General features: G+C 39.5%; 1 protein-coding gene across 1 annotated transcript in view; it reads right to left on the bottom strand.

Annotated features, from left to right (window-relative positions):
• Positions 1 to 1,097: 1,097 nt before the first annotated feature.
• ITGAV (integrin subunit alpha V) overlaps positions 1,098 to 24,744 on the bottom strand; it is a 93,377-nt gene continuing 69,730 nt past the window's right edge. The window contains exons 23-30 of the mRNA XM_038422732.2: positions 21,856 to 21,936; positions 19,563 to 19,668; positions 18,364 to 18,522; positions 13,752 to 13,865; positions 8,659 to 8,772; positions 8,451 to 8,558; positions 6,743 to 6,865; positions 1,098 to 6,357 (exon numbers count right to left, since the gene is read on the bottom strand). Coding sequence (XP_038278660.1) covers positions 6,262 to 6,357; positions 6,743 to 6,865; positions 8,451 to 8,558; positions 8,659 to 8,772; positions 13,752 to 13,865; positions 18,364 to 18,522; positions 19,563 to 19,668; positions 21,856 to 21,936 — 901 coding nt within the window. The 3' untranslated portion in view covers positions 1,098 to 6,261. The remainder of the gene's footprint in view (positions 6,358 to 6,742; positions 6,866 to 8,450; positions 8,559 to 8,658; positions 8,773 to 13,751; positions 13,866 to 18,363; positions 18,523 to 19,562; positions 19,669 to 21,855; positions 21,937 to 24,744) is intronic.

Raw genomic sequence — 24,744 nt, 5'->3', positions numbered from 1 at the left:
GTGTGTATACATATATCTTCCTACTGTATTTTCCACTGCATGCATCCGATGAAGTGGGTTTTTGCCCACGAAAGCTTATGGCCAAATAAATTTGTTAGTCTCTAAGGTGCCACAAGTACTCCTCCTATTTCTACTGCAGTCAACATGTCATGGTCTTCAAAAGAAGCAGAACTGAGGGAACATTAAAGCCCTGACAATAGTACTACTCAGTGTGTAAAGGGAAGCACATGCATAAGTCTATTCTGGACTGGGTCAAAAGGTGCAACCTGACCACCTGAGCTGTATGTAAGTGTGTTCTATCTGTTCTGTGTGCAGATGTTGCGTCTTATAGAGCCAGTTGAAAAATGCCAAAAAAAGTTTCCACTAAATTTTTGAATATCTACCAATCTAAACTGATTGAAAAACCAGCGCGCACACACACACGCATTCTTTTGAAATTTAGAAAAATTTCAGTTAGCTCTACTTCCTAACTAAACATATATTCAGTCAAAAGAAAAATATGCCCCCCTTTATTTTGTCCAGCAAAATATTTACAATCAATCACCCAGAACATAAAGATGAATACAGTTAATTTGAAAACAATCCAAGAAATTAAATTGTCCTAATATGTACAACTAGAAAATGAAACACTTGTTCCCAGACTTTACACATTTAAGAAAAGGATAAAAAGTGACTGTTTTCCATCAATAAAATAATGACCATGGACTAACAGAGCTGCTACTCTGAAACCTGTTATTATGCAAGGCACTGAATTTAGCCGTATGGAGTAGAAATCTATCTTTTTTGCGAATACAGACTAACACGGCTGCTACTCTAAAACATGGAATCCTTGCAGATGTAACTTCCTGATATTGAGATATGCAAGATGTTTGTCATCCAGTAATGAGAGAAAATAGATTGCAACCAGCTTCTCTTTCCCCTTACTGCAGTAACAAATCCCCTTGTTGGAAGTGCAACTTCAGCTGAGAAAGTGACGTATGTGTTATGTGCACCTTTTAATACTCAATGAATCCTTGTGGGCTGCAAGCAGCTACTCCGGAACTTTTCCACCGACTATTTTATATAACTTTTTAAAAGTGCATATTCCTTTGAAAGAATTCAGAGAAGATTTTTTTATTGAGATATTTTATTTCAAAATTCTAATAATCAATCTAACATTTACAATCAGATTTTGAAAATCTGTTTATCCAATCATGAATATTTTAAATTATTTCTAAAATTGAATATAGAGCTAAACAAATATAACCCAATGAAATCATTTTAAATTGTAAGGTATCAGTGGATTTCTGGGATTAAAAATTGACTTAAAAAGGAAAATAAGGCAGGCTTGCTAGCCATATCTGATGCTAATGCAGTTCTGCCTGCTGCAATACACAATTTGTGTGATTTATATTTTAATAAAAATAAGGTGGCTGAAAATGAATATTGCTCTCTTTAAATGTTCTGTAAGGCCCCTTGAAACAATTTTGTAACTTGAAAATATTTCCATTTGATTCATGAATATATTTATCCAACAGCTAAGAACTTTAGTGGCCCAAATTTGTGGCAGTCTTGTTAGTAAGTTAATTTTCTGCTTGTGCAGACAACATTGCACTAGCAAAATGCATGCAAAAACTGGTCTGTTATAAAATGAAGAATTAAATGTTACATTTTCAAAACAGCATTGTCATAACAAGTAAATTTCCTTTATGGATCAGAAAGGGCCACTCAACTAATATTGTCATTGCAGTTTCTAATGTTATGTTAAATCTTTATTTATTTTGCAAAAGTCAAGGGTCAAGTTATTCAACCATAATGTAAAATATTTTTACAAGGACAATGCATTTAAACTTAGATTTCCTTTGCTAGTATTAAAAAGTTTCAAATACCTTTTGAAAAAAATTACACTGAAATAAGAGGCACAAACATATGAAACAGTAGTAGCACTACAGACTCAAATACATTATTGTACAGTCACTAGTCAAATTTTCCACAATGGATTTAGAGAAAAACATTGTACCAAATCTCATTAACCCAAACCAATGAGTTAGCAATTGATAAACTTTAGAATATATACTCATTATGTCTCACCCAATGTGGGTCATCAAAACTCTTTCTACAGCATTCATGTATCAACTCAATTTAATACATTTGTTTTGTAAAAGGTTCTTAAAAATATTGACTACTGTAAGTCAACAAATGCTACATCACGTCTTAGGTCAGGCCTATTAAACTTAAAAACAACTTGGCAGTGAATTAGATCAGATTATAATGTTATATTGCACATGAGAACTAAAATCTAGGGACTGAGTACCAAAAAGTTCAGATCCCAAGGAACTGCGAGAGCTCAGCATCTCCCAGGATTAGATCTTAAAAGGAACAAAAGGTTGCATTTCTTTGTGGTAGGAGTACACAGTGCACAAAACTTGTTTCTCAGCTCTTGCGTCAACAAGAGAAAGAAGCCCTTATCTCCCCACGAAAGCGACAAGATCAGTGCACATTCTGCCACCTACCCATTTATTCTGGGCTGCCATTTTCCTATTACATAACCTTAATTCTTTCCCATTCACAGACAGCTGCATTGTACATGAGCAGCCCAACTGAAGTAAATGGAAAATCTCCTGTTGAGTTCATAGGACTTTGGAACAGGCCTTACTCTGCAGTAAGACAGAGTTGACTAGATTTTGTCCATGCTAATGCTGCTCTCTGATGCGATTTGGTAGTGCTCAGTAGTGATACCCAATAGCTCCCTCTGGCATGAGCACTGGTTCTAAAACAAGATGTTATACAATTTGAATCTTTCTCCCTCCTCCCCCCAAAATGGTCAAAATCTCTTTTAACCTCTCTGAAATAGTAGCGGACACTCCTAAAAAAACTTCTTTAATGCATTTTTTGCTGTGTAAAGCTCTACACTTTCATAACTATATATTAATAAAGTGAACATTTCAAAAGCACCAAGAATCCCCTAGTTCCAGCTGAAATACGTTCAAAAGATACTTATGAGAGTTCATTTTAACAAGGTTACAAGTATTCAAGGCTGGACACAATTTTAGGAATAACTAATACTAAAATCTTAGTTTGGATTTAAATCTTAGCTATATGTAAAGAGTTATCAAAATTTTTAGTAAAGAAAGGAAATACAGTAGCAGACTTTCTTTAAAAGTATCAAAAGCACCAAGGTCGTTTAGTCAATCATAAATTTAAAGGATAGAAATACAAGTCTAATATAGACATTTGGAACATTTATAAAAGATTTTGATTTTTGATTTTATATATACATATATCTATAAAGTTTGGCTTCCCACTTGTGCTTAACAACAATATATCTACTATTGAACTTTAATAGTGTTTTTTGAAAGACAAATTTAAACCTACAAGTGAGTTTACATCCTTACACCTCATGAATCTTGCCAAAGTATGGTACCAGACATATAAATTTCTCAATATAAATTTTAACTTTTTAAGATACACCATAAAAAGCTGCAATAATGTAAGTTGGAGTAGTTATATAAACTCATAAAAGATCTGGATTTTTTTAATTGCTCTTAGGCTAAATAATTGCACATGTTAGTGCATATACATGAATTTGGACGTATGAAATGAATTTCTCTGAAAAGAGGACTAAATACGCTATCTGCCATATGATTTTATGCACAGCACTTGATTCAGGTGCATTCATTGCATACAAAAATATCACATTTTCTTTATAAAAAAGTGGACATTATAAAACATTTGCTATAAGAATACAAATAGCTTTTGTAGGCCACTACGAAAACTATTATGACAGTAGAAAATATAAATTCTATAATCTTATTGCCAAATCTAGATTGTAAACACAAAGACCTCAATTCAGGAAACTATCCCTGTTCAAAATATCCTTTAAGCATATGCTTAACTTGTCCTGAACTGGGGGCTGTGTGCACAGTTGAATTCATGATGTAACCTGAACACTGCAGCTACGTTACTGTTTTCTAACAATGAAACTGGAGATTAGTGAATGTACAGGGATTTTAATCAAAGAGGGGAGGCAATTATTTGCTGTTATTCTTTAGTAGAACATAAGAAATACAAATAATTTCAAGAAATATTACTTTACGTAACTTAGTACAGATGGAAGTTTCCATAGTTACAGCAGTTGTGCTGAAATGATACCTTTGTACCCTAAATGCCAAGAAATGACACGCTTTCGTGACCCTAAAATCAAGGGGTAGTTAATACTAATGTTAATACCCCTCCCAGATGAGCTGAGCTTTCCTGTACTTTTCTCCGTCTCCCCATAATGGCCTCAGTCCTGTGCTCATCCTTAGATAGGTGAGTTGTCCTGCTGATTTCAAATCACTGTGGCTACTCATGTGCTTTAAGCACATACGTGTTTGCAGAATCAGAGCCATGTTTTCTCTGCTGATAGTCTCTTCAACTCTAGGCTTAGCCTAAGTTTCAGACTGGACCCAAAGAATCCAATGGTCCTTGTGTGTGCAGATTTCCCACTAATGGCAATGGGAATCAGGTGTGCAGTATAACTGCCGGATCAAGCCTTGACTGAAGCTGAATTTAACAAAATAATTACTCCTGTCTCATCTTAAAACACATACAACAAGGCCATCTAGGGCACGTCTACTCTGCGTCGGGGACCCAGCCTCCCAGCCTGGGTCCACAGATTCAGGTTAGCAGGGTTTGCACAAGCACTGTGAAAATAGCTGTGTACATGGCTCAGGTTGGAGCTTGCATTCTGAAGCCAGGGTGGGGTGGGATGGGATGGGCTAAAGAGCCTGAATTCTGGACCACGATGCAAGATCAAAACATCTATTTTTAGAGTGCTAACATGAGCTCCACTAGAGCAACTCTGTGGACCCAGGGTGGGAGGCTCACCCCCAGATGTCTTATGGACGTGCCCCTAATGCCATGGGTCCTGATTCCTCCCTCTATGATTATAATAACAATACTATATAATTAAAGGCTGTGGGTAAATTCCATTACTTCAGTGAGGCTAGGATTTCCATTATAAAGTACTTTCACTTAAACAGCTATTTAAAACAATATGTAAATGGATAAAAAAAGCAAGCTGTCCAATATACAAATTAACCCTCTACTAACTTTGGACTTTCTCAGTAATAACGCAGATACAATAGTGGTTCAGCTAAGAAGAATGCAATGAAGAGTGAAAATCAGTCCTGGTTTTCCAAAAACCAGACATGAGGCAGAAATGAAAGTCTAAACAAGCTATTAACTTCAGGTAACTTGCAGCAAAAAAGTTCTCTAGTCATTTGGGGTATTTACAGTGGAGAGATGCTGCCCCAAGCAACCTAGAATACATGCCAAAGTGCTCTGTCCTTGCTGTTACTCTTAGAGCTTGTCAAATACAACAGTTTAATCAGTTCAACTATCCTGATATAGTTAAGTAGTATAACACCACTTGTGTGGACACAGTTACATTGGCATAAAGGAATTTATACTGGTATAGTTTATTTCTGTTTAGGAGGGTACTAAGCTATCCTGGTAGAAGGAACCTTTATATTGATATAACAACATCCACACTAGGGTTTGTATCAGTGTAACTATATTGGGTTAAAAATGCAGACCAAGACCTGTGGAGCACCATCTATGAAATCAAGAGGAGTGGGAGGGGAAGGAGAAATGGTCCCATGGAGGAAGCTAACCCCCAACTCCTTACAGAAAGGGAGACCAGCATGCAGAAGAGATGGCAAATGGAAATGATCCTGCTGAATATTCCCATGTATACTTTTTTGGGGGAAATCATCAGCAAGAGGTCTAAGGACAGAAAAGCTTTGCAATCAAGGCAGATTTGTAAAACAACCTATACCCATTTTGTGCATCTAGCCACTGAGAGCTTGAAAATTAAGTGTAGTGTCTGAACATAAATGTCCATCAACAGAGAACATACTAAATCTAGCAATGAACTATGGGAACTGCTGGTTTACAGAGCTTAGTGAAATCTACGTAGCCGTTTGTACAACACTTGTCTGTGCATCAAAGAACAGTGTCTCCTGAAATTAGATTAGCAAAATCATGGCACTAAATATCATGTATGTTTTTGACATCCAAATCAGTGCATATGCATTAGTCACATCTATTAATGTGATTAATACAGGGGAAGATTTAAATTTATTGCTTTTAATTTGTAGTTAAGGCTATTCCGAATGCCAAAAGACATCAGCAGTAGTGCAGTCATGGAGTGTCTGTTCCTTAAGAGGGAAATCAAAATTTGTAACCAAGATGCTGGCATTTTTACAGTTTCAATATGTTACACAGATAAAACTCTTTTTAAGCTTCTGACGTTCCTTCGCCGTTTTCATGGGGTTGCAGCTGTTCTCTTTCTTGTTCTTCCTGAGGCGGTCGCACCCGTTTGAAGAACCCCATCTGTAATTTGGAGAATCACACATATTTGGAAAGTGACAGTCATGTCATTTACAAGCCATTTCTCACTGTGTGAGCGCGTAAGAAACAACCTAACTACTCAGTCACTTGGGTTTTCCTCCATACTCTCTAGTTTCAGCTCATCCTCTAAAACCAGGAAATCCTAACTGAAAAAGGAAACAGAGCCAAACAACAGCCCAGTCCTCCCACAAACACCAACCCTTATTGCAACTCCTCCCTTTCTCAACAACCTAGGATGAATGGATGGACTCTGCAGTTTGCCCAATAGATAAACATATTCAGACTGTTTAGGACCAAATTACTAGTGTCATTTTCAGTAACATATCAATAATGGACACCCCCGCCCCTCCCAAAGTATAATGCTTACCCTGTACATTACAAAGACTAAAACAGCCAGGAGCAATAATCCTGCTAAGACAGCCAAAATTATAACCCACACTGGCACTGGCATGGGCTGTGGTTGAATGCCCCAGGTGATATTTGTGGTAACCTAATGAAAAACACAACAGATCACATTTTATTAGGTAATGGCATGAATGAGTTTGTCCACACAGTTTGAGACATATGTATTTTTAACTGGTCATATTTAAAACACATCCTAACTCACCATGAATTAACATTTCTTTTGGATGAGATGGCACTTCTGTAAATTGATAGAGAATATATGATGGCAAAAAGGCTTTATCAGCCCGAGTTGGAAGTAGCCACATTATCCAAGACTATGAAAAAGCCTTTGTATCATACTAAATGCATATTTTGTATATGCTTGACATTTTACAGAATTGTGGTATCTCACAAATGTTTCATAGTTTTTAAAAGTATTTTTGGCATTTTATTTTAAAGTTAGGAACCCCTCAATACCAAGAATCAAACCTTATAGGGCTTGGAAGGAGAGGAAAATTGTAACCAATATATTTTAGAAACCAGATTCTCTATAAGAATGTCCTCTTCCAAATCCCTCTGTAAAAACTCTCTTTTGCTGTGAGGCCTACAAAAATCTTGACAATGGTTACAGAGCTGGTGAGCCGTGATCGCTGTTTGTCATGATGACCACCGCTTTCTAATTGTTTCTCCTCCTCTTTGTATCACCCTGTTGTCTACTGCCTTATACTTTGATGGTTAAGCTGTTTGGAGCAGAGCTCATCTTTTTGTTCTGCATTTGTACACTGCCTAGTGAAATAGAGTTCTGGTTCTTCACTGGGGCTGTTGGGCACGACTGCAGTACCAGATTATTATTATTAATGATTAGTAATAATAAATAGTAATAAATAATAATATCAATTTTAAAGTTCAAATTCTCCCACTCTACAAGGACTAGAAAACTAAAGATTTCTACCATTCCTGGTTTTCTTATTGCACCAGGTTAGTCACAAAATATTGGACTTCACATCTGTCAATGGTGCAGGACTTAACACTGTCCATTCTGGGGTCTAGCAAGTGTAATGGGCATGGGTGGGGAGGGGGAGAAGGGAATATTTCTCTGGAAGAGTTAAAGGGGGGGGGGAAAGCCCTGTGACATGTTAGGTGTTGGAAAGCATCTCTAAGATTTGGAATATTAGCAGCAGTCCCAGCAGATAGATTAGTAGGCAAAAAGCAGGTGAAGCCATCAAAGACAAATGATAAATAGCATTTATCACATATGTCTGCAGAATTGGGCTTTAAGATATGTTTGGTAGTACCACCACTGAGACATCAGTAAATTGTATTTCCGAATAAAAGACTAAATATAATCCTGAACATCAGAACAAGTTTTATAGGCTCTTTGAATGATTCAGGACTGTCAGTATGTAGACTGATTTATATCTATTAATCAGGTCTATTTGCACACAGTATTGTCAATATAGATTATGAAAGCCTACATGCCAAATGCTAGAATTCTAGTTTTCAGATTGAAAATGTTTTATTCTTAATTTTATATGTATAAATAATTTTAATATATAAAACTAAGAGTTAGTTAAAATTTAGTAGCATTATGAAGATGAATGTATGTGCTTCATTTTGATCATTTTATTTCTTATATTAATTTCAGCTGAATGTGCATTGGGTCAAACCATGTTCAGACATAAATGACTTACTACTGTAGAATTATGGATATCTTCAAATGAAAGGTTCTTGTAAGGGAACTCTATGACACTGAATGAGGCTGATGACTTGAGTGAGTACGAATGATTCTGGTTTTCTTTCTGTGCAAAAAAAATAAAATTGATTTTACATGCTGGATGTAAAAAGACTTTTCATGTTTCAGAAGCGGGGAGAGATTGTGAATTATTAATAGGCACTTACGTTCATAAAGGTCTGGGTCCAAAGGCGGGATTTAACATACAATATTGTGCTTTTTCCCCTCTCCAGGCGTCCAACTTGGCAGACTATCTTTAAACATTCAGCAGTTCCACAGCCCTACGTATGACAAGAGGAATGGTTACCTCACTGATGAAAATGCATTACTATGTCTACATTCAGTCTTAAAGACACAAATGACAGTACATCAATTGCTACACAGATAATTTCTATATTAAAATGTGACTAGGAAATCCATAGTGAAATTCCATAATTTTGCAATTAAACATTGATTTAACCCAATTTTAAGGCCCCTTTGTACCATGATTAGAATAATAGAATCATAGACTTTAAAGTCAGAAGGAACCATTATGATTGTCTAGTCTGACCTCCTGCACAATGCAGTCCACAGAATCTCACCCACCAACTCCTGTAACAAACCTCTAACCTATGTCTGAGCTATTGAAGTCCTCAAATCGTGGTTTAAAGACTTCGAGGTGCAGAGAATCCTCCAGCAAGTGACCCATGCCCCACGCTGCGGAGGAAGGCGAAGCCCCCCCCCCCCCGGGGCCTCTGCCAATTTGCCCTGGAGGAAAATTCCTTCCCGACCCCAAATATGGTGATCAGCTAAACCCTGAGCATATGGGCAAGACTCACCAGCCAAATACCCAGGAAAGAATTCTCTGCAGTAACTCAAATCCCACCCCATCTACCATCCCATCACAGGCCACTGGGCATATCTACCGCTAATAGCTTAAGATCAATTAATTGCCAAAATTAGACTATCCCATCATATCATCTCTTCCATAAAGTTATCAAGCTTAGTCTTGAAGCCAGATATGTCTTTTGCCCCCACTGCTTCCCTTGGAAGGCTGTTCCAGAACTTCACTCCTCTGATGGTTAGAAACCTTCATCTAATTTCAAGTCTAAACTTCCTGATGGCCAGTTTATATCCATTTGTTCTTGTGTACACATTGGTACTGAGCTTAAATAATTCTTCTCCCTATGTGGTATTTATCCCTCTGATATATTTATAGAGAGCAATCATATCTCCCCTCAGCCTTCGTTTGGTTAAGCTAAACAAGCCAAGCTCCTTGAGTCTCCTTTCATAAGACAGGTTTTCCATTCCTCGGATCATCCTAGTAGCCCTTCTCTGTACCTGTTCCAGTTTGAATTCATCTTTCTTAAACATGGGAGACCAGAATTGCACACAATATTCCAGATGAGGTCTCACCAGTGCCTTGTATAATGGTACTAACACCTCCTTATCTCTATTGGAAACATTTGTTGGCAATTCCAGGATATCCATTACAGATGTATACTTTAGTAAGATGTGTGCTGATCTGAACTCTCACTGAATGTTGGCGTTTGTAATTGTTCAGTGTGTGAATTAGAAAGGCTACATATTTCTACAAAATATGGTACTTGTACCTGATGTAGTCTCAGTTATAGATTTACATAGCATTGTATTTCACAGTTGGGCATCACAAACTCATGATGCAATATAATTATTGTTACAGAAGACTGTGCAACATGTAAAGGCCAAATTCCATTATTTAAGATAAATGCCCTTAAACAAGAAGCACAAATCCTTTCAGAACGTAGTATCCTCCAATCCCAGAGAACACAGCTAAAAAATTATTTCAAATAGAAATTATTCCTGTTAATATGATAACTGACTAGACTGCTTTACTTTCTCTCTCTGTTCTAGAAACTGTGGAAGTTTTGGCTTCTCATTTTATTGTGTACCATGTGCCAAATAACTGCACAACCTAAGGGCTTCAGTGTTGTTGCCCTTCATACAAAGGTCATAGAGGTTTTAGAAAAAGATTTATGCCAAAGATTCCACCTGCTGTATCAGACACCGATGAAACATTCTGCTGCTTCATTGTTGATAAACTGAACAAAAGGCCTTCAGTAAGGGAAAGTGACCCTGTGACACTCTATACCTTGAGGGAGCGCCCTGTAACCCCCATGTTCCTCATCTCATAATTGTGAGATTGCAAATAAGGCATGTCATGTGAGGTATCAGGGGATCTGCTGAAACCCATTGTTCCATCTAAATATGTGCATCATTAATGCATATAAAATTATAAGAATTGTGTTGTATGGTTTTCACTAAAATATGCTGTGGGTTTGGAAAGTGCCCAGATACTAGCTCTCCAGAGACAATGACAAGGGAGGTAACCAACGCCCGGGTGAGTGCAGAACACACACCACCAGCCTTTGTCCAGCAGAGGAGTTACAATTTAATGACATGCCTGGACCATCACACGTGCCTGTTCTTGTGTTCTCCAAGCACAGGGACTAAGGGTATAAAATAGAACACAGGGGGACCATGTTTCACCTTTTCTCCTCCCCCTATGCTGCAAGCAATAAGGACACTCCAAAGACTGAAGACTGCAACAGAGAAGACTGGTCCAGGTTTCAAGGGTGAAAACTGCATACTATTAATTGCAATATCCAGTGGGATGAGAAAAACTGCTTAACCTAGATGTTGCCCAGTCTATTAGGATTGAGAGTTTAAATTGCGTGTTTATATTTTAATTTTATTTTGGTAACCACTCTGACCTTTTGCCTATCTTTTGTAGTCAATAAACTAGTTTTACTGTTTATCTTTACCAGTGAGTTTGCCTGAAGTGTTTGGTAAATCTGCTCAGGTTGACAAAGGCTGGTGTATATCCACTTTCCATTGATGAAGTGGTGAATCAATTAATAAACTTGCATTGCTCAAGAAAGGGTCTTGAGCAGTGCAAGACGGTATATTCCCGAGGTACAAGGCTGGGAGCTGGGGAGGATTTGGCTAGTGCCTTTCCCTGTGTGATTCATGAGTGGCTCTGGGAGGATTCATGCAATCTCGCTGGGTGAGGAGCTCCACATGCTGTTGTGCTGAGCAATAACAGCGCCTGGAGGGGTTTGCTGCTGGTCACTAGCACGGCATTGTGAGAGACAGCCCAGGCTGGAGAGAGTTAAGGGGGCACAGCGATCCCACAGTCCCAAGCTGCACCCCAGGAATCCCATCACAGTTCCTTATCTGTAAATAATGCCAAGGAAATTCAGAGTTTGGTTAGCTTTTCTAACCTGGATTAAACATTTCTATTTTCCACTAGCATCCTATTATCTAATGGGATTAGATCATCAACAGTTCCTGAAAGAGGAACAAAACAAGGCTGCTTCTTTTCCCCTTCCTTTTTGACGTGACATTCAGAACTGTAGCTATGCTTATACAATACCATTTGGATGCAACCATCACCCTGCCTTGGAGGGAAAGAGTAGAAGATAAAAACTTAAACTGGCAGCATATTCTTGTCACTCAGAAACTCTCTCTCCTTGATTTAACCTGTCTCAGAGTTGTTTGAAACACTGAGTTATTCATCAAGCTAGTGAATTAATTGGAATATCTCACATAATAATAAATCATAGATGTTAGAGACTGAAGAAACCTACTGTATTGTATCATCTATAATAGGTGCTGTTAAAATTCACTATTTGCTATTCTGCAGTACCTCCTCTTCTAATTAGGGGAAGCTATTGGGGTTATTGCAGACAGTGCAGGTTGCATTTTAAATGGAACCTACCTGTAATCAGTCTTCCTGAAAATGCTAAAATACAGACTCCAGATACAGGATATAATTTTTGGTGGTTAGAGAGTCCAACCAAGCTATTAGGAAGGCTGGGCAAAGGCAGTGGCTCTTAAGAAAGGAGTGTTTGGCAACTGGAGGTATAGGCGTTTGGAGCTGTTATGTGGAGAAGAATCAGACTGTCAGATCTTAACTCTTCCTCCCGCCCCCCGATCAGATAATCCCCATTTTCTCCTTCACAGACCCACTCCCTCCAACATAGGATGCAGATACATTTTAATCCTTTTCTTTTTCCTCTCCCCACCAAGGCGTTATAGCAAATAATCCTGGGATTGTGATATTGTAAATAAAGCACGCCATGTGAGGTATTGGGGGATCTGCTGAAACCCATTGTGTTCGGGTGGCTCTGCCTTGATGCTTGCCTCTTGAGCAGAGCACCAATCCCAGAACTCCCACCACTTCTCCCAGGCAGATCCAGCAGACTGCCCTTCCCAAAGGTCTGACAGATTCATTCCACAGAAATGGGGAGAAATTCACTGTCCATTTCTGCAGCCTCAGGTTACAGGTGCTGTACAAACACTAGTTGGACACGGTCCCTGCCCTAGCCAATTAAAGACAAGGAACAAGAACCGAGCATAACAAACAAGAGAAAGAAAAGGGGAGGGATGGAAGGAAGACATGTGTGACAGCAACAAGACAGTATCTAACAGGCGGATACACAGCTTGATGGTTCCAAACCATTAAAACATTTTTTAGAATCATCCTTTCTAAAGAGTCCCCATTAAACCATAACCACCCTCCACCCTGGATTCCCTTTACATTTGCTCCCTCCCTACTAGATAAAGCGGACTCACTACATTATTACTATATTATTACTTTTTCCCCCTTCTGCAGAGTCGATCCCCCAAATCCCTCTATCTAGCACTACTGGCACTTTTCAAAGAGAAACATAGATGATCCACACACTTCCTGTGGATAATGGGTCCCCTTGGGAGCTGAGAGGCCGCAAGAACTCAGAAATTTTCCCACTCCCTGCTGTTACCCAGAAAACAGGGACAGGTCCCTGCAAACATCAGGAGCAGGAGAGCAGAAAGTCCATTGGTCAGTTAGGCAGAGTATGCTCTGATGTCACTGCAATCCAGGGCTGTGAAGATGCCCCCAGGGTTCATCCAGTCATTATACCTCTCCTCAGCTACCCCAATTTCTCATACCTCCTCCATCCAACTGTCAATCTCCTAACTCCACAGAAAAGCATAGTCTATGGAGACCCTGACATTGAAAAAGGTCTCAACTCAATTCCCATGCCTGCAAATAATTGTGGGCACAAATGCATTCAGACATCTAACTAACTGATTGCATAATTAGCTATGTTCCACTAAAAATGGAAAAAACAAGGCCCTAGATTATCAAATGCATTTTTTTCCTTTATAAAACTATTTCCACAGTTTTCATCTCTTCATCAAAAGAGCAAAAGATGACATCTGAAATATGTCAGTGCAAGAGCACTATAGCGCTTACCAAAGTATGTACATCTCCTTCATTGGCAGTTATCTCTCTTCGATTTATATGGTGATCACGATTATCTTCATCCCTAAGTGTTTCATTCTTCTCATCTGCTTCAGGAACTGAAATCTAAGGTTACATCAAGAAAAACACAAATAATAAACAATATCTAATATAAGAACATAAGAATGGCTATACTGGGTCAGACCAAAGGACCACCCAGCCCAGTATCCTGTCTACCGACAGTGGCCAATGCCAGGTTCACTCCCTCTGGAGCACCTAACAGGTAATGATCTAGTGATCTCTCTCCTGCCATCCATCTCCATTCTCTGACAAAGAGAGGCTAGGGACACCATTCCTTACCCATCCTGGCTAATAACCATTAATGGACTTAACCTCCATGAATTTATCCAGTTCTCTTTTAAACCCTGTTATAGTCCTAGCCTTCACAACCTCCTCAGGCAAGCAGTTCCACAGGTTGACTGTGCGCTGAGTGAAGAAGAACTTCCTTTTATTTGTTTTAAACCTGCTGCCATTAGTTTCATTTGGTGGCCCCTAGTTCTTATATTATGGGAACAAGTAAATGACTTTTCCTTATTCACTTTCTTCACATCACTCATGATTTTATATATCTCTATCATATCCCCCCATAGTCTCCTCTTTTCCAAGCTGAAAAGTCCTGGCCTCTTTAATCTCTCCTCATATGGGACCCGTTCCAAAACCCTAATCATTTTAGTTGCCCTTTTCTGAACCTTTTCTAATGCCAGTATATCTTTTTTGAGATGAGGGGACCATATCTGTACGCAGTACTCAAGATGTGGGCATACCATGGGCAATAAGGGCAATAAGATATTCTCCGTCTTATTCTCTATCCCTTTTTTAATGATTCGTAACATCCCATTTGCTTTTTTGACTGCCGCTGCACACTTCATGGACATCTTCAGAGAACTATCCACGGTGACTCCAAGATCTCTTTCCTGTTTAAACTGTAGCTAAATTAGCCCCCATCATATTGTATGTACAGTTGGGATATTTTTTCCCATTTGCATTACTTTACATTTATCCACATGAAATTTCATTTGCCATTTTGTTGCCCAGTCACTTAGTTTTGTGAGATCTTTTTGAAGTTCTTCACAGTCTGCTTTGGTCTTAACTATCTTGAGCAGTTTAGTACCATCTGCAAACTTTGCCACCTCACTTTTTACCCTTTCTCCAGATCATTTATGAATAAGTTGAATAGGATTGGTCCTAGGACTGATCCTTGGGGTACACCACGAGTTACCCCTCTCCATTCTGAAAATTTAATATAGCATTTTCTATCCTAAAGGATCTTAGGATGCTTTACAAACGACCAAATACATATACAGGAATAACTTCACAGAAGCAATCACCTCTGGAGTAGAACATAGCAATATTTTAACTGCAGAGAGCAACATTTCACCACAGTTTTGTATAGGAATGCAAGAACACTGCCACATACTACTGGGAATGCTGGGGAATTGTAAGTAGACAAAAGTGATTACCTAAAAAGAACTTGTCTAGGACACAAGACTAATACCTCTACTCTTGGCAAATGTGATTTGAGATCTTTAAGAACTACTACTAATTATTAGACTTAAGAGTGTGCAGAAATTGGGTTAAGCCAACAGCTAGCCAAACTTCTTTGACCGGGTCATTCACATGCTTTTTGCTTAGTTGTTATTGCTGTTTCTGAGTTCTAGAGAAAGCAAAAAGAAGTGATTTTGCAAATGGATTCCTTGAAATCAGGGATAATTTTGTTGCTATGTCATTGCAACACAGACATAAACATACCAATTGCATAGCAAAGCCATTTAATAAACTCAAATTTATTAGTGTTTTGCATTGACTTTCTGGGTGCCTGTAAACTGTAAAGCAAAGCAAAACTAGGTCAAGAAAAAATTCAAACTGACCTCACCTGAGAGATTTCACAAAACTTGGGCAAATCAAAACCTATGAATTGCACACAGCCCTACGCGCAACAGAATGGAACCTATTTAAAAGAGGTGTCTGTCCTTGTTTGTAATCCCCATAGGTCCCTTTGTCTCTGTCCGAGCTGAGGTTTGCAAATCTCCAAAATTTATCATCTTCAAAATTTAATTAACATGCTGTTCACTCCCTTTCCTAGATCATTAACATAGATGTTTAATAAGACCTAATTCAGAGCCCTGCAGTGTCCACTTCTTGCCTCACCAAACTCAATACTTTGCCAACTATTAGCACTTTTTTTTTTTTTTTAAACAGTTCAGCCAGTTCAATTAGTAGAATGTTAACGGATGTCAATGGAAGTTTCATTCCTGGAATGAGCAAAGAATCTATTCTTAAAGCTGTCAATAAAGCACTTTCAATGTAGTAATCTCATATTCAAGGGTCTTTCCCCAACACTTCTAATGTATTTATTTGAGTATAAGAAACTGGTACACACATCTGTAACATACAGTGCTTGTATGTAAGTGTATCATTTAAGGAGGGATTTGAAATAGGGTACTGTGGGTAGGATATTGTGGGCCTTAGCAATTCCTCCAATTTGGGAATATTTTTTTCCAGATTTCACACTTGAGACCTAAGGGTCACTATACTATTCCACATATGAAATACCCATTTATCCTTGTGATGAATTCAAAATTGCATATATATGTACACACTATATTTATACAGTATATTGAAATTGCATGAGAGAAATATATATCTTCATGTATTATATATAAAATACTTTTGTGGCACGCTGGGCCTCATCTAAAGGCTACTGAAATCAATTAAAAGACTTCCATTGACCTCACTGTGCTTTAGATCAGGCCTTAGATAAATAAGTAGTAATAAAAACAATAATGCAATGTCTCCTACTGAACTGAAAAATAAAAATATTACATAAATAACAATTAATAATAAATAAACAATAACAAAAAACAACATTTTGGAATGTTGCTGTTTAAATCTAAGTTAAGTAACGTTCCATTTGTAGCCAATGTTTTTAGTTATTATTCATTTATTGTGTGATGTTATGATGAATCAATGTGTTATATCATATATATTAATTCTATGTTAATTAGAGTTAATTCGTAAGATTATGAAAGTATAAGATAGATCAGAATTTCAAGGAACCATGGATCAGACATGAGTAAGAGAAGTTGAAACACAAGAACCTGTAGGCTGAGGCCTGCAAGATTTTAGCTTAGCTATTTTAGGTCTTGGAGACAAGAAATGATGACATAAGTGACCAGAAAATAACTTGATGCCCTAAGATTATGGGAAAAGAGGTACCAAGTGCTAATACTGCATAAAATTACCCAGAAAATAAATATTAGATCATAAAAATACTGTAAAGGCGCATCTGTATCCAACCTGTGTCTTAACCAAAGGATACAGGCTGTGGGTCAATGCTAATGAGAATAAACAAAACTTACATAGCCTATAGAAAATTGGGGTTCCTTAAGTTTCCAGGGGACATAAACCAATAAGAGAAAAGAGGGTTAACACTTTTATGGACATGCACAGAATGTAGGTATAGACAGAATCACATTATAAAAAGGGGATGCCCAGAATGGGAAAATTGAGCTCCCTTTGGGAGAGTCCAGCAGGAACCATACCTCTACTGATGATCAAGCCAGTAGACACCCATTAGACCCTAACACTGTTGTTAAGGATGTGAATACAACTATATTTGTAACTCATGCATTTGTAACTCAGACATGTATGGAACTTCTATGTGCTTGGGTAATCATAACTTTAATATTGTAAAACAGTCTAGACCTTGTACTTGTGAATGTATGTGGAGAGTTACTACCTTTGGTCTTTATGTGTTCCTAGAGACCAACTCTGAAGCAAGTAGCAGAGGTGACTTTTACCCTGTTAAGCTTGAAACTGTAGCCAACGTGAGTTTAAAATATTTAAAAAAAAAAAAAAAAAGACATGAGATACTAGATCTGAATTTTTGGCTGAAAAACTGGTGTCTACCTATTCTTCCAGCTGCTGTCTCCTCATACAAAGAGCCAGGGTGTAACAAGGTGTTCGCTTACCCTCGCAACAAACCAGCCAGAGACCTCTTCTGAGTGCTATCACCAGTGCCTTTTATTTACAGTGTCAGCTCCCACCACCTTCTATTTACAGACGGTTGAAAACTAGCAACCTGGGGGACAGCTAGCTTCTCCAGCCAGCAGAGATGCACACAGCCTTTGGCTCCTCCCTTTCTTTCCCTGCCCCCCCGCCAGCTTCCTGACAGCCCTATATAGCCTCCTGGCTAATGAGGCCCGCAGGTGCTTCTCTTCTAGCAATTAGGCGTGGCATACTCAGCCAGCCCCAATTAATGCTTCTTAATTGGAGCTGGGCTAACTGAGGGCTGGATCAGGACCTAATGGCCAGCACCCTGTTACACAGGGTATAACAAAAAATAAAAGGGAATACATAAAAAAAAGGAGAGAGAAAATAGGCAGATTCTCAATCAGAGTAAAACACAGCAAAACTAGTGGCTATGCTTATTTACATTAGCAGGGAGTCTGGTCTATATAAATAATCTTATATTTCACAGTTTATAGTATGCAGCAAAACAACAGGAACAAAAACCCAACTCGACTCAATACCCAAACATGGCATTACAAAAGTCTCTGCTTACCTTAATTTTCAATGGGTTGATCTCCATATCTGAAGTGCAGTTCATGGGTCCATCAATTTCATATTGCATAATATACAACAGGGTGTTATTGTTGTATTTGTAAGGCCATTGAAGATTTAGCATCACCTTGCTAAAGGCACTTGGACCATTGTTTCTCAGCTAGTGATAAGAAAATTAATGACTGTGTAAGACTATCCTCTTTCCTTTGTTAATGGCCCAGGAGGCACAAGTATATACTTAAAATTATATGAAAGAGCATCTACAATATTTCCCCCGACTGTCAGTACAATCAGCAATCAGAGTATCACCAGCATTACTATGGAAAGAAACTCAATTTCATCTCCCAAGAAGCTAACTTATAATTACTTGAAATAATTTGCTGGAAAGGGGAGATTCTTCTGAAAAACTTAAAGGAAAGATATTTTTCTGCCTTCAAGAAATTCCATTTGTTAAATGTACTACATTGCCCAAAGTGAGAGATACTGTACATTTCTTATCCAAAGTCGTAAGTATGTTATGGACATGTCAGATATATAATAAGAATAATTGTTTTAGATAAGCAGTACCTTATTGGTTGCACAATAATTTGAATTACAGTCAGACAGTCTTTCTAAAAAAAAATTCTTAAAAAAAATTAATTGAACACAGATGAAATCTGTGATAGTTGCTTAAAAAAAAGCTCTCAAAAGACTTTAATTTTCAAGGCAAAAGGCTTTTGTAATAATGACTGCATAATTAGAGTACAGCTGAGTGTCCAGAATAATTAACACACTGAGTAGTCATTTTATTGATTTCACTGTTGCAAGATTAAGGTGACCACATAATCTATATAGTTTTCTAAAGGACTGGATGATTTTATGGCCAATAACATGCAGAGTTATGTAAAATAGCGGAGAGGTTTATGATTCAGGTATAAGCTGATTGCCGTAAGGATCAGAGAGGAATTCCTTCCCACTCCCACTAACTGCAACGTATAGCACTGCACAACTGGCTATATTAATTGTTAGGATTTTTGCCTTCCGCAGAGGCTTGGACCAATAAACTCAATTGACTCAATGCAGCAAATTCTAAGTTCCTACTGAACAAGGACATGAAGTAAAACACATTTACCATAAAGGAAATGTTAATTAAAATATTTCCTCCTTCCCCATTATTTCTTGGCTAAAATGCTGGACCTCAAATCGGTAACTATTACATACCTCATATATGTGCTGAACTAAAGGTCCTATGTCATCTTCTGTCTCTGGATTCTCCTGGGGTTGCCAGTTTGCAATGGGGAGGAAGATGTGATCAGGAGAAGAGACACTACATAGTGAAGGGAACAAACAAAGCTATTAAATAGACCTCTACCCCGATATAACGCAACCCAATATAACGTGGGTTCGCATACAACGCGGTAAAGCTCTGACACGCTGCTCTGAGCAGCGTGTTATGGGCGCCGGGCTGGGGCTGAGGCCCAGGGGTTGGATAAGGGGCAGAGGGTCAGGAGCTCCCTTCCCCCCCCAGGGACTGGGAGGCAGGAGCTGTGAAGGGGCACTTTTAGGGGCCCCACAGTCCCACAGTGGCCTGGGGTATTAGCGGGGGGCCAGGAGCAGCCGACTCCAGTCCCAGCCGTGTTGCTCGGGGGAGGGCGCTTGGGGGAAAGGATCCCCCCACGCATTCACCGGCAGCAGCAGAAGCAGAGCAGTCTGGCCCCAGCCCGCTCCACTTTGCCAGCTCCCAGCCGTGGCGCTTTGCTTCCCGCTGCAGGCGAGTACGGGGAGCGTCCTTTCCCCAACCTCCCCCACACTCACCGGCGTCAGGAAGTGGAGCGCCAAGGCTGGGAGCTGGCGGAGTAGAAGTGCGTTGCTCCACTTCCTGCCGCTGAGTGCCTCTCAGGGGGCGGGGGATGTGGATGGGGTCGGAGTAGTCAAGGGACGGGAGCAGGGGGGTTGAGTAGGGGGTAGGGTCCTGGGGGTGATTAGGGAATGGGAGGGTCTCTGGAGGGGACGGTCAGGGAACAAGGAACGGGAGGGGGGGGTGGCAAAGTAAGTTCGATCTAACGCGGTCTCACCTATAATGCGGTGAGATTTTTTTGTCTCCCGAGGACCGCGTTATATCGGGGTAGAGGTGTATTTAGCCTAATTTCTAAAAAGTGACCCTAAGGCTTTCATAATGCAGACTCAAGAAACCGAAATTTACAAATATCTAAAAACTAACATTGACCTTTCCATCCTAAATACTGGATATTGGAATGAGCAGAAGTGAAGGGTTTTTTGTATAAAAAACCACCTGCTTGGCACTGGTGGTTTTACTAATTTTTCTTCCTTTTTAAACGTGACGGTTTAACAGCACCAGGATCTCAAGAAACTTATTAATGCAGTAGATTTCTGGTGGGAAGGAAAAATTAAAGAAAATGGTGCCTCTTAGGAGATTTTCACTTTTCCCCTAAAAAAAAATATGCAAGGTCTCAATGATTGTGAGCAATATTAGTGTTCCAGCAGGAGAAAAATTAACATCTTCACTGAACAGTCAGGATTCTTTAGAGGTTTAAGAGCTGCACAGAAAAGCATTCTTTGTAAAATAAATATATACATAAAAGCTAATCAGGAAAATTAAAATATGTAGAGAGAGGCATCCTGAGTTGACTTCAAAGAGTTGGTTTCAAAGAGGATGGCTCTAGACTGTTCTCAATGGTAGCAGATGACAGAACGAGGAGTAATGGTCTCAAGTTGCAATGGGGAAGGTTTAGATTGGATATTAGGAAAAACTTTTTCACTAAGAGGGTGGTGAAACACTGGAATGCGTTACCTAGGGAGGTGGTAGAATCTCCTTCCTTAGAGGTTTTTAAGGTCAGGCTTGACAAAGCCCTAGCTGGGATGATTTAACTGGGACTTGGTCCTGCTTTGAGCAGGGGGTTGGACTAGATGACCTTCTGGGGTCCCTTCCAACCCTGATATTCTATGATTCTATGATTCTATGACTGGCTGATCAGAAGGATTTAATGGTTAGGTGAAGTGTAGCTTTCAATAAATAGCAGTAGGAGAGAGTCATCACAGACTCACAGATAGTATACCTAAGGCTGAAAAGGACAAGCTACTCTAAACCTATATTTGGAGAGTATTTTGACATTCTAAAAAAAAGGGTTTGGCAGTTTTGGACTCAAAGTGTATTTTCTTAGTCTGTTCAGAAGGTGATTTTTTGGGAATAATTTTTACAAACTGTTCTTTGAATGAATTATAAAGATGAACAGCAGCATTTTCAAAAGAACTTAGGAACCCAAGTTTCATTTTCAAAATTGACTTGGGATCCTAAATTACTTAGGTTGCACTTAAAGCCCCAAAGATGACGACATGAATCCGTGTTTACTTTTCTATTACAAATCCTCCAAGGCTCAATAAGAAGCAAGACTTGCAGACCTGCAAGAAAGTTTACCAAAAAAACCACAACCAACCCCAAAACCAAACCATTCATCATAAAAGAGACACTTGCTAAATAAGTATCAACACTCACCCTCTAATTTCAACAGATGCTAAGATGGCAAGGTCAGCCTGATAAGATGTTATTGGGCTTAAACTGTCAAATAGATTGGAGCTGAAAAAGAAGATAAGTCCATTTGTTAAATGGAATGAACAAGGTTCTTTTTTAAAGGGTTAAGCACATGTTATGTAACATTATTATGTTACTCCTGTGTCATCGGGGCAAAAGGAGAGGTACTAAAAACTAAGGCTCACATACTCTGCTCCACTGAGGTCTACTTTGCCATATTGTACGGAATAAATGGGCCTTACAACCTGCCCTAAATATTCTACTTGCATGGAAAAAACAAATGGCATAAAGCCAGTGTAGCTGACTAGTCCAGCCCTTCCACTTTAACTCTCCTTGGCATAAGGGACAATTGAGGGGCTAGAGGAGGCAGGGTCAGAGCAAAATGCACTCCAGTGATCATTGCTACATAATGGCCCCTATCTAGCCCTTAGGCTGCTCTAACTTGCCCAAGAGCTGGTGTGGCCTTCACCTAGCCCCAGTGTTGGGGATGCAGGGAAGTGCCTTAAAAGTCATCTCTGCATACCTCATCCCCTGCCACAGCTACACTAAACATCAGCTGGGCACTGCTGAGGATTGAACCCTATATTTAAAACCTACAGAAGGGTGTACTAGATCATAGGGCAGTTGTCACTTATAAATGCTAGGATTACTCATACCAATACAATCTAGCACTTTCCTAGCTCCGATATAAAAGCATTTCATCAATATAAATTCTTTATCCCTATTTTAAAGAAGGGGAAACTGAGGCAAAGAGAGGATGCTCCAGGTCATCCAATAGGTCAGTGGCAGAGCTGGGAATAGAATCCAGGTCTCCTGAATCCTAGACCAGTGCTCTATCCACTAGAGCACATTGCCTCCTTTGTAAGGATTTCCTAAATTTTCTCTGTTTTCTTCACAGCTGTTGCAATTACAAATTACATGTAGCAGAGCAATATTTTCCTCCTAGACAGCAATCGTCATACCCTTTTGGATGCTGGGTTGTACCTGTGACATTGGTGGGCCAGGTGCCAGCTCATGTTATGGTGCTCGTGTCTCAACTGGACACTAACAGATACATAGCTGGAATCTGTATGGCTCTGTGGGTTAATATTGATAAATTATTAGAACTTTAAGAAAGCGTTCAGACGAGAGTTGCTGCATGCATTCATCTTACTTGCAGTATATATGTTCCATACTGTAATATGTGAAGTTTTATTGTGGGCCTCTGTGATTCTCGCCATATAGGAGAGGGACATTAATTAGTGCAGGGAAATGCTCTTCTGCAGAAGTTTCTTATGCTCCTTCTGAAAGAGGAGACCCTCCGTACCAGAGGGGCTTTGGTTGGATCTTGCAACCGAAAACTCTGTATGTCTGGACTGAGAAACCCTCAACAAAAGGACTGAAGACTCTTATTGTTGTTCTGCTCTCCTCCCCAAGAATATGAGTCATGCAAGTGGATTCCGCCCATCAGCTGAGTTTGCAGCTCAGAGCAAATGGCAGGAGGGGAATAAAAATCCCAAACCAAGCAAATAGGAATCTTCATGCTGCTTGGAATCAGGGAGAGGGAGGTGTTTCTAGGCATAAACAAGAGATCCCCAGCTGAAGCATAGGTTAGCTTTAAAGGTCAAGTAGAGCTTGCTCATTATAGAAGCCTATATTACTGTTTGAAACCTAAAACTAACTCATTTGTGTCTGTGTCTGCTTGCTTTAACCTGGTAAATAATTCTGTTTCCTTTTCCTATTTAATAAATCTTCATATAGTTTATTACAGGATTGTCTACAAGTACTGTCAGTGGTGTGCGACTAAGTGTAATTGACCTGTGGTAAGTGATTGGTCCTTTGGGAGCAGGACTAACCTGAATATTGCTGTGATCCTTGGTATAAGGAGACATCTATCACAGAGATATGCTCACCCAGGTTGCAATACAGATCAGAGTACACAAGGGGACTGTCTGTGACTCTGCGTTAAGGCTGTTAAAGTGCCTGAGGAGTTTGCACTTGGTACAGTTTGTTGGTGAAATCTAAGTTTAGATCTCACAACCAGTATGGGATTTGTGCCCTGGTTTTTAACAGTCTGCCCTGAGGTTGGAACACCCCTTCTTGTGTCACTGTTGGGAGTGTTACAGCCATTTTTTGACTTGGGAGCCATTTTTTGACATACAATTCACACCTCTGAGTGCAGCAAAAGGCACAGACTAGATAAGTGGGACATGTCTGTCATATTACTTGGACCTGTCACATGTCACTAAATGCTGCAGTTCCTCTCTCACATTCTGCAGAAGCAATTTCTATCCTGTTGTGTTTGCCCTCTGAAACAGTTACATAAAACTTGCATTTCTCCCTTATTTTAACTTGTAGTATATTATGCTTGGGTTGCTGACTCAGTTAATTTCCTCACAACTGATTGCCCTACTGAGAGATCGGGGTGAAAAGGGTGCGGGACCTATCAGAGGTAGGTGGTGGGGGATGTTTGAGGGAGGTAGCAATCGGAAGTCAGGTAGGCGAGTTTCTTGAGGTGGGACCTGGGAGGTGCTGTAGCAGCTCCCCCTCTCTCCATCAGAAGTATTGCTCCTTCCTCCCCCACCCAACCCCCCACACTTGTGTGTGTGGAGGAAGCTGGGGAAAGAGGATCTGCAGGGACTGTTATTCCTCCGATGGAGGGAACCAGGTGCCTTGGTGATTGCTCTCACCTTTGAGGGAGGGAAAAGCTAGGAGGCTCAGTGGTGCCCACCTTTTCCAAGGGAGGTGAGCTAGAGTTATATGCCACTGGCCAGAAGCAACAGTACATTGGCTGATAGAAAGGATGGGAATAAAACTGAACCAGACATCTATGCGAGATCAAAGGGTTTGTAGTGGTGCAAAGCCTTTGATCAC

The sequence above is a fragment of the Dermochelys coriacea genome, chromosome 11 (assembly GCF_009764565.3).
Source record: "Dermochelys coriacea isolate rDerCor1 chromosome 11, rDerCor1.pri.v4, whole genome shotgun sequence".
Classification (NCBI taxonomy): Eukaryota; Metazoa; Chordata; order Testudines; family Dermochelyidae; genus Dermochelys; species Dermochelys coriacea.
Note: the sequence above shows the minus strand (reverse complement) of the source record. Positions and strands in the feature narration are given on the sequence as shown.